Source organism: Microtus ochrogaster, linkage group LG7_11, assembly GCF_000317375.1.
Source record: "Microtus ochrogaster isolate Prairie Vole_2 linkage group LG7_11, MicOch1.0, whole genome shotgun sequence".
Classification (NCBI taxonomy): domain Eukaryota; kingdom Metazoa; phylum Chordata; class Mammalia; order Rodentia; family Cricetidae; genus Microtus; species Microtus ochrogaster.
Window position 1 is genome coordinate 4,927,129 of NC_022032.1, and position 11,178 is coordinate 4,938,306.

The following is an 11,178-nucleotide window of genomic DNA, read 5'->3' on the forward strand; positions in this document are numbered from 1 at the left end:
CTGGTCTACAAGAGCTAGTTCCAGGACAGGCTCCAAAACCACAGAGAAACCCTGTCTCGAAAAACCAAAAAAAAAAAAAAACAAACAAACAAACAAAAAAAAATGCTCCTTGAATAATTTACTCAAAAGTAAACCTATCAAATTTGTAATAAATATTTGAATATTTCTCTCTAAATATATTGTTTCAATTTGCTTTAGACACAGGCAGGTACTCAAGAAACTTTGGAGGAATTATGTGAGAACATTTCCCTGATGGGTCAGACAGGAATCAGAATCCAGAGTCTGCGGTCTGAATCCTCCAAAACGAAAACCGGAAAAGACTCAAATACAAGTGCCCAGAAAAGTTATGAGCAACAGTGTATAGAAGAATTAAGGATTAGCAATGCATTGCTATACAAGTGAGTAAAGCCAGGAACTGCAGAAAATAGAGCAACCCCAGCTTTCCTACAGGACAGAACTTACAGTGAAATGGGCATGAGAGTAGCAGGTGCAAGAGCGAGCTAGCCAAAATAATAGCTTTGGGGAATAATCTTAGACAGTACAGACTGGCCTTCAAAGCGGGGTTCCAGTGTAGACTATGTTACATTCCCTGCCTTTGATTAGACATGTGATTTTCTTCATTAGTATTCTCTCGTGGTTGTTAGCGATACGTTTGCTCGTTAGCCAGCCCATAAATAGAAATAGTAAGTCTGGGCGCTGTTTAGAAGGCTGTAAGGAAACCCTAGGGCTAGCTACTTTCCTTGTACACGGTCTGGAGCTTCCTAAACTAGCTTTCCTCGGCTGTTCCCTTTGGTGCTACCATGAATGATTGCCCCCATCGTCCAGTGCTTCATTTCACCCATATTCTGGACAAAGTGTTAAAGCCAGAAGCTTGGAAATGTCCTTGAGGAGATTTTCTTTTAACCCCCTAAACTTGTTTAATAAATACAAGTATCCATACAAATCTTTGCCATCTTACTCAGAAACAGTTAAGGAGTACAATATGATATTTAATAAGTGAATATTAGTAAACTTGCTAGTATGACCATATAGTTACCATATCTGTAATGTCATGTCACTGCCTTTTGAATTAAAATATCTCTGCTCCAGCCTTAAGGAATATAGGTGTGGGGTCCTCTCAGAGGGCAGCATTTTTACCTGTGAAATCGTAAGTCTTTGATAGCCTTGTCTTTACTTCTGATATTGTTTGGGGGTATTTGTTACCTCAGAATTTTCCTAAATTTCTAAGTAATCCTTTGGAATGATTTTAAACCTGTAATTGTCTGCATGGCAGGCATGCTTCTACATCTTTCAGTGGTTAAGATTCTGTTTAATGGGGAAATTCAGTGCATTCTTACAGTGCTTCTAAAATATAAGGAGACATTTATGGATAGATGAGATCCATATTATAGTGCATACCCTTTCAGTTTTTACAGGAACAGGAGACGAGATAAATCCCTCAAGCAAGTTCACATCACAGTGGAGCAGGACACATCTCCTCTGCCCACACCAGAAACAAGGTTTTCTCTCGAGAACCCTTGCGTGGCAAGCAGTTGCTCTCGCAGACACTTGTTCCCATGTGGAAACATGGTTCTTCCAGGAAACCCACGGTCTTCTGATGACTGCCTGCGAAGCTACCCAGTGACGGTATGGTCATTTCCTGTTTTCAGACTTGCAATAGAAACTCCCCCCCCCCCAAATTTTGTGTATCACCAAATTGCTTACAATATATATTAATTACAATAGAAAGCAAAACATGCATTTTTCTAAAGTGTGAACACTCTGTCTTTCCCCATCAGAGTAAATAACTGTGATACAACAGCATGGCTTTAAACGCTGTTTAAAGTTATACTCACATAGTTTCAAGTGATTGCAACTGTGGGCAGATTTTGTGGCATTGGCGGACGTTTCTGGGGGATTACAGCTTGCTTGGTCTTTACAGTGCTCGAGTGTTTCGCCGCAGATTCCTGAATCTGCACACTTATCATGAGTGTGTCACCGGCATACAAACACTTCACCACGTATGGGTGTGAATAATCCAAAGTCACCAGAGGTAATACGTGAACCAGATGAAACAAAACCAAAAGCAACTCTTAGAACTAGGTTTTTCCGTTTTCTTAAACAAGAAGGTATCCTTAATTGTGATTTACCTTGAAGCATATTTGTATCAATTTTAAAACATGTGTTTATCAATACACTGTTCACGTCAGCAAGGAAAGGCCACGCCTGCCTCTGAATTTCACCCCCATTTGAATGACTGGTGGCAAAGATGGCAGTGGTACCGATAGCCTTTAAATAAAAACAGCTGTCGTTAAGAACTCTTCGTAGTCTCTATGTCCAGTTATTATGTAACAGCGGACACTGCTTCACCTCTGCCCTACTCACCAGCTGCATGATTGTGCTCATAGCCAGTGTCCATGTCTGTGGCTCTAAGAACGGCTCCCATGCGGCGGAATAGGCAAAAGGAAAGTTCAAGTATATACTTGTCCCAGTAGGTAATATATGCCTAAATTTGACCAGGAGAAATAGACCATGCCTCAAAAAATAAGGTGGAAAGGTGAATGGGGAAGACCCTGGACACCAATCTTCAGCCTACACACACACACACCACACACACACACACACACACACACACACACACACACACACTGAAGAGTCAGGTTGATGTGGTAAAGCAAAAGTTATGGCAGAAGAAGAAGAGTAAAGGAAACAGAAGAACTTGAAGTGTCCTTGACTCTCAAAATCTTTCATTGCAGTTGTTTCGGTTGAGGATCTGATGTTAGTGTAAAAGCTGGTATCATTAGGTAATGAAAAACGGGTTTGTTGTTGACACGGCATCCTAACACACATTAGCTGAGTGGGAGGTGAGTGAGGGGGATGATGAGACCATGTGAATCAGACTCTGTTATGCTGTCGTGTGCTAGAGAGGATGAGGCTTGCGGCAAAACTTCCTAGCCACAGGTGAACACTCCCACTCCTAGAGACTGCCTGTAGAGTGAGCTTATCTCATTGAGAAGTCACACGAGGATAAAAAGATACATTGAGAATAAAACAATGGTTTTCAAAAAAATCTTATTAAATTATGACTTAAATAAACCTGAACTACCTGCAACCATTAAAATGCTTCTATGGTATGTTTTTACTAGGGTATAAATGCAACCATACCTTAATTTTAACAGTCCTTATTTGTGAAGTCTTGCATTTTATCCAAATACATTTTAGCAACTTAAAGAACAGGAAAAATGAAAAATATAAATGATTCTAAGTATATAAATTTTATTATAGAAAACCATCACACACTGAAATTCATTGGGCCCAATCTTTGCATCTCATTGAAGCAAATATATTTTTATGCATCCTTATATTTTTATCCACCATCCAAACCAAAAAATTCGTGGTAATAATTAACTCTTAGAAAAGTCATTAAAGAGGTTATAAACCTAATTGTTTTTCTTGTTTCAAATATATCATGGATTTTTTATGTTTTCTTAATTTTTTTAGCGCTGGATTAAGTGCATAAAAACCTACTCGACAGCAAAAGGGTAAAATCCAGTGTAAGGGTCCCGACTTGCAGAATGACTGTTCTAACTGTATTTCCTGCGATGGGCACACTTTGGGCCTGGATAATTTCGCTGTGTTGTTTTTACTTGAAAGTTCTTTTTTTTTTTTTTTTTTTTTTTTGGTTTTTTCGAGACAGGGTTTCTCTGTGGCTTTGGAGCTTGAAAGTTCTTTATAAAAATGTTTTAATTAAACTAATTAAGTAGGGGGCCAGAGAGAGAGCTCAGTAGTTAGGAGAACTAACTGTTCTTCCCAAGGACTCAGGTTTGATAAATCCAGTCTCTGGGAATCTAGTACTCTCTTGTGGCCTTCCTAGGAAATGCACACAAGTGCACAGACAAACATGCTTTCAAAACATCCACACACATAATAATAAACACATTTGAAAATAGCTCTGTTGATAAATAAGAAAAAAATCAATTATTTTACGTCTCCCTTGGTTGTGTTAGGTTTGTCACACTTATTAAATTTTTCTATGCATATTCATCATAGTTTCTTTCTTTGATTGTTTGGTTGTTTTCAAGACAGGGCTTCCCTGTACCTTTGGAGCCTGTCCTGGAACTCCCACTGTAGACCAGGCTGGCATTGAACTCACAAAGATCCGCCTGCCTTTGCCTCCCTAGTGCTGGGATTAAAGGCGTGAGCCACCACCACCCAGCTTCATCATAGTTTTAAGAAAGAAGAATAAGTCTCTGGGGTTTTAAAGCTATTTTGTATGATTTCTTGAAGATGGAAGACGAGGAAAAATCGATCAAAGTACTTACCAAATTAAAGCAATCTTTAGAATATAATTTGTATCAGCAGCAGAAGAAAAATGATGAACTAGCAAAGGAGATAACTAGGTAAGATTTTAGTATTTCAAATATTGTCAACCGCTCATATTAGCTATATGTGAAATAAAATCTAAATATAAATTCATTTTATTTATGTTTTTTCAGAAGAACTGTTTTTAAGTCTACAAGATGGCTCAACGCTTAGAGGGGCTTACTACCAGACACAACAGACCAAGTCACATCTTGAGACACACACACATACACATACAGACACACACACACACACACACGCACGCACGCACGCACGCACGCACGCACGCATGCACAGGGTGAAATAACAACAAAACAACTGCATTTACGTTTTACTTCAGAAAGTGACAGGATCTGAACCTTCTTTCTTCCCTTGTTGAGGTGGGGTCTCATTTTATAGCCCATGATTCTATTGTCCCAGTTCCCCAAATAAGGCAATCTCAAGTGTGTGTCATCACACTTAGCCCGAGTGCTTTTAGAATATGAAATATGATGAAACAATATTCTCCAGGGTTTTGAGAACTAGTACAACACCATCTTTGGTGTGTGATGGTTTCTCAGTCTGCTTCTTTGACCATGATGTTTTATTTCTAAAGTTTTTTTTTTCTTTTCATGTTGGATTCCATCCAACATTAAACAAGTTTAGAATACAAAGCCTTCTGATTACCTTTAATAATAAAAATATCTGGATTTAGTTTATATTTTCTTTTTTTGTTATAAAATACAGCATATTTTATAAACTCCTTTTCCATAGGTATCCCCCATGTGCCCAAGAGGTGTGTGTACACACAAACACAAATGAATAAGGAATTTTATAAAGCATGTTTTATCATTTCTTTAGGTGAACTTTGGGTTATAGCTCATAATAAGTTGATGTTTTGTATAAGTATATGGAAGTTGACAATATTATTTATAAGAATCCTGTAAATATATATATATATATAGTCATTTATTTGACTGCTGTATATATCATATTAACTGTCTTTATACTCTTTACCTAAGATAATTAAATAAAATTCTTTCAAGAAAAGATAGATTAAATTTAGGTCACAATTTGTAGATACATTTATTTTATATGATCAGAACATGCTTAAGCAATTATTGTCTGTGCTGATAAAATATACGATTTGTTACATTCTTATAGAAATAAGAAACTCTTGAAAATGGCAAAAATTGGGCATGAAATTGGAGAATGTAGTTATCATGGAAATTCAAAATCTGATCATTTTTGAGATATGAGGTGAGTTTAAAAACTAAAGCTCACTTTTCTTTTCCTTTTTTCTTTCTTTTCTTTTCTTTCTTTCTTCTCCTTCCTTCCTTTCTTTTTTTTTTTTTTTTGGAAAAAAATGTTTTGCTCAATGCTTCACAAATGAAACGACTATTTGTAAGTTTATTGCAGACTGAGTGTATGGACCAAGCTCACCTTTTTCTATTAAGAGTGTCTGCTGTCGACCCCCCTGTGTCCTGAAACTTTATGGAGGGACAGGACCCCAAGACATGAGCATAAAGGCAGTATTTTGGAGTAGATCTATTGAGCCACAGTTGATGTCCTTTGAAATTCAACTTTAGAGCATTTCTGTCACCCTAAAAAGAAACTTTATACTTGGTATCCATCTCATAGGCACTTCCTTCCTCAGCCTTGGGAAACTACGTTGACATTTCTTCCTATACACTTACCTGTTCTGGGCATTTCAAAGGAATGGACTCTCACAATAAGTGGTTTGGCTTTTGTCCCTTCCTGCCGTAGCACTGTTCAGCGCTTGGCTTTTATTACTGCTGCTGACTGTTAGGTGTGGAGGCTCGCCATGAATTGAGTTTACCCCATGCAGCAATCAGCCTGCTATGGAGCACATCTGCATATTTTCCTTTCTCTTTGATGAGTATTTGTGGGTGAAGTTACTGAGTCACGTGGTCCCTGCTTTGATTTTGGAGTTGCTGACCATAGCATGCTGCTTTCCATACTGTCTGCACCAGCAAGACAGGAGGGGTATCACTTCCCTTCATCCTTGTCAACACTTGTTTTCTGTCAGTTTGTATTGAAAACGTTGCCATTACAGTGATGTAAAGTTCATGCATCTGTAATAACTAACGAGATGATGGTGGATTACATGTTTTGTTCACTTGATTGTATTGCTAACTTGCATATCCTTTTTGGAGAAATGCCATTCAAACGTTTTTCCAATTTTAAAAGACTTACTAAGTTTTCTTTATATATGCTGTCTTTATTTATCCTAGATCTTGGTCCATTACCAGTTATGTGATTTTTCAAGTACTTTTTCCATTTAACAACTTGCTCTTTGCAGTTCGTCGCTGAGTTTATTTCAGGCCCCACAGTGTGATTTCCTGAGGTCTCACTGATTTGTTTGTTCTTCTTGCGTCCAATCAAAGTAGTTATTGCCAGCTCTAGTCAAGCTTTATTGCTATATTTTGTTTTAAAATATCTATTTTTTTAATTCTTTCATTTAGCTATCATATATATGTGTGTATATATGAGATGGAAAAATAGAGAGATAGATAGATGATAGGTAGATGATTTTGTGTGTGTGTGTGTGTCTGTGTGCGCGCGCATGCATGTGTGTGTGTGTGTGTGTGTGTGTGTGTGCGTGCGTCTGTATGCAGGAGCATGCATTTATCTGTACATGCAAGGCCAGAGGACCTGGGGTGACAACTCAAACCTTTTTTTGTTGTTTTTTTTGCAGTTTATTTACAGTTTTATCTTACTGATTATGCTGGTTTGGAATTCCACAAATAAAATAGTTAGCTGGTTGACCAGCAAGCCCCAAGTGCCTGACTCTGCTTCTCCTGTCCTGTGATTACAACTGTGTATCACTATACCCAACTTTTTTTTTTAAATTTACATGGGTTTTGGGGGTAAGACTTGAGTCTTGTTTGCAGGGTGTATCAGTCAGGGTTCTCCAAAGGACCAGAACTGATAGAAGGAATGTCTCTATATTAAAAGGGAATTCACTGGAGTGACTTACAGGCCCTTACTGGGTGGCCCTGTAATGGCGGTCTCTCATGGAAAGACCGAGAATCCAGTAATTGTTCAGTGCACAAAGCTGAGGCTGCAACAGTCCAGTCTAGCGCTGGAGTCTCAGAGGATTAGTGCAGAACTGCTGGTCTCTAGCCTACTCTAGAATCCTGAAGAAGTAGTAGGTTCCAATACCAGGAAAGAAAAGCCCAAGCAACAGGGCAGATGATTTGCCGGAGAGGGTGAGGGCAGGCGAGCAGAAAGCATGATGTTCCCTCTTCCACGTCCTTGTCTACAGGCTGCCAACAGCAGCGGTGGCCCAGATTAGGGGGGGGGGTCTTCCCACCTGAAATGATCCAAGAAAATCCCCCACAGTTGTGCTAGCTGCTTGGGTTTTATATGATTCCAGATGTAGTCAATTTGTCAAACAAGATTAGCCATTGGACAAAGCAAATAGTTTTCTCTCTAACCTAAGGGTCCATATTTATCTAATTTTCACACAGCATTTGTAGAGAGGCCAAATTTTTTTTGGATGTGACTTTTCAGTTCTACCAGAAGCAATATTTTGTTAGAAGACTCTTTTTAACGTTTCATTTTTTTTTTTTAAAACATAGGTTGAAAGTCAACTGATCCTCAGCTCTAATAGGATGATCCATGTGTCTGTTTCTGAGCCAGAACAAAGCTTAGAGGTTTGACCCTAGTTCTCCCCCGCTAGGGTTATGCACTGTTAGACATCTTGCAGTAATACAGTCTGTGGTGGAGAATGTGCTGTTTGACTTGGCTCGTGCTGAGGCTTTTGGCTTCTTGATGGGACCCATGTCTAACTTATGCTCTATTGATATCAGGGCATCATTTGCAGTCAGGCTTAAATCTAGACAGAGGCTAGTTCTCCTCTTGAATTCCTGCTCTGTCATCTATCATTTCTCTCTCCACTCTGACCTCCATCAGTTCTTTGACACTATGACTTACTAACTCATCATGATTCAGAGAATCACTGGTAGGTTCTTCCTGGCTCTGTCTTGTAGACTTTCTAATACATTTCTTTCATTGTTAGCAGTTTCTGTAAACTTGGTAATACTCGGGCTTACTTAGGAGATGGACCTTGGGGCGGGCACGCCTGGGGGTGGGTGTAGTGATGACACTGAGCAATGTGGAAAGGCCTGCGATTTTGGCATCACTGTTCTCTAGGCTTAGAGAGTCTGGGCTGTCTAAGTGTAGAGTGGGGCTGAGCACCAGCGTGTATGCGTTGGCTTATTATGCTCTGCTCTGGGGTAGTTATACTATGACTATCTGCTTCAAGTTCCTGCCGCTTTGACCTGGTGGATGATAGCTTGGATTGGTGATAGTCGCTCCCCCTCTAAGTTGCTTGTGTCTGCCTGTTTTATCACAACAATGGGAAACAAACCGAGACACCCAACAGGCATTCCCTGTGTTCTGGGAATGGTTTAGGTTCAGACAAGAGAATGTTTCAGAGGTGTTCACATCTTCCACTTCAGTTCTTATGATTTTTTTTTCAGCAGTGTTTTCCCTGTTCCCTCTCTTTTTCAGGAGTGTGGTTAGACTGTCACGTGACTGGGTGGGCAGATACTCCATTCTTCCACCATGGATACAGGCCTCAGTGTGGCAGTCTTGATGTATTTCAGAGACAACTTCTGGAACCACAGCATCTGCATGGAACAGCAGCTGACTTTTCTAACTGTAGCCTTGGAAACTTGGCCCCGATCCAGGCACCACCTAGCAGCAAAGATGACAAAGCACTGCCCTTGATTAGATTTTAATTAAAGATGTGTACCACCACAGCCAACTACTCTCTTTTTATTTTTTCTTCCAAGCCTACATATATTTTAAAACACACTGTAAATTGTTAAGAGGCTTCTTTTTTTCTGAAACCATCTTTACTGTATCCCTCTTTTTTTGACTACATGAGTCTTTAATTTGCTAAGCAATATGGCTAGGATTAAAGCCATGGCTTTGACGGCTGGATCCAGCCCATTCCTTAGCTTTCTGAGAGTCTAGACTCATGGCAGAGGTACTGGCCAGAGCCATGTTTATTGCCACAACTCTATGAAGAGCTTTAAGGTCTATGCTGCCACCAAGAAGCATGCTGTCAACCATTCATAAAAATCATTTAAGTGTCTGGAATGGTAGGACAGACAAGATAGGGGTCTTAGAGAACAAGTGAGCGGGCTTGAGAATATCTTTAATAAGAAGGAAGGCTCTATATGTTTGTTTTAAAGATAACTGGGATTGAGAGTGGCTGGCGTAGAAGGGAGTGTCCCAAAGTCTAGTCTTACTGCAGGGTTGACAGAAGGTGTCCTGTACTTCTCGGTCAGAAGGCAGTCTAGAGGAGGAAAAGGGTGAAGCATCAGTGTCAGCCAAAAGACAAGGAGGCTCTTCAGAAGCTAGGAGAAGGGAAATTCCAGGAGCTGATTAAAAAGGAAGGGTATAATTTAGCTATGACATTACTGACCAGTATGAGGTTGGACAGCTAGGCATAATGTGGAAAGAGCTGAGTGATCAAGCGGCCCCAGAGAAGAGGACCGATAGTCTTGGGCTGGTGGGGCAAGCTACCAACATCCATCACAGATGTCTGGAAAGGGCAGGTTTTACCAGAGGAAGCAGGAAGTATAGACCAAATATTCCCTGAATCTGTTAAAATTGCCAGAAACTTATGCACCACTTGGGCAGTCAGTCTGGTCTCCCCCACAGTCATCTTGATGGCAGAAGTCCCAGGGCAGTATCAGCCATTGGTTGCCAGGCCCAGAAGATCTGGGAGAGATTTTCCTATGGAGGAGGAGATTGGGTGGCTGACTTCCCTAAGCAATACAGAGTAGAGTAGACATTCATCCAATGTCCCTAGGTTTTGTAAGGTCCTGGTAATGAGCAATGTGGGCCAGTTTTTTTGCCTAGTGAGCAGTGTTGTCATACTTGAAGCAAGCTCCAGGTAGAGTTCATGGTACCTCATCTTCTTTGGAGATGTCTCAGGGCTGCAGCCAGAAGTTAGCATTTCTGTTTATCGTGGGAAGTCCTTTATGCCCCCTCCCGTTCCTCCCTTCCAATATGCACTTTAAATGGCATATTCAATGGATATATTTGAGGGGGCTTGATGGACATCATCTAGTCTCTTTTGTTCTTTCTTCATATGTCTTTTTAAAAACGATAGTTTTACATTAAACAAACATGGATGGTTTTTATTCACTTCAGACTTATCTTTGACAACATAAATAGAAGGCTAAAATTTGGCCCTATAAATGAATTACATTCATACCTAGCATTATTACGGGTGTAGTTCTGAGCACATGTGGTCATTTATAAGGTGTCTGACCATTAACTTGTATGTCTTAATTATCTTTAACAGTTTATAATAAGTTAGTGACTTTTATAAGATTAAAATTTGAGCCAACAAATGTATAATTTTTCAGTTGAAGACCTTTTAGTATCAAAATAAACATTAAACCACAAATACAGTTCATGGAGAGACATAAAACATCATTTTCCAGATCTCTATACTTTTACCAAATAACAGTTTTTTGTATGACTCAGCTTCTCTAAACAACTAAAGTTTAACAAAGATAGCAAAAACCATAAAGTGGCTAGATATCCATCTTTATGTCAGTTTGTGCTATCCTGAATAGACTATAATAATCTTAGAAATTTATGAACCTTAACCATCAAATATATATGCTGTTCACAAATATTATTTTCTATAAACATTGTTCATGATTTTGTGCTCATCTATTATTTTTTACTCTTCAGACAAAAATGATCTTAGAGACCTGGTGTTTTCTCCTTAGTCTAGGGAAAATAAAATAAAACAAACCATTTTTTGAGACCTGGTGTTTTCTCTTTAGTCTAGGGAAAATAAAA

The 11,178-nt window shown here is 39.3% G+C and overlaps 1 protein-coding gene across 1 annotated transcript in view; it reads left to right on the top strand.

Annotated features, from left to right (window-relative positions):
- The window catches only part of LOC101983918 (centromere-associated protein E-like), a 25,553-nt gene extending 16,470 nt beyond the window's left edge, over positions 1–9,083 (top strand). The window contains exons 8-12 of the mRNA XM_005362489.3: positions 199–398; positions 1,407–1,626; positions 4,267–4,379; positions 5,485–5,580; positions 8,860–9,083. Coding sequence (XP_005362546.2) covers positions 199–398; positions 1,407–1,626; positions 4,267–4,379; positions 5,485–5,572 — 621 coding nt within the window. The 3' untranslated portion in view covers positions 5,573–5,580; positions 8,860–9,083. The remainder of the gene's footprint in view (positions 1–198; positions 399–1,406; positions 1,627–4,266; positions 4,380–5,484; positions 5,581–8,859) is intronic.
- The last annotated feature ends 2,095 nt before the right edge of the window (positions 9,084–11,178 follow it).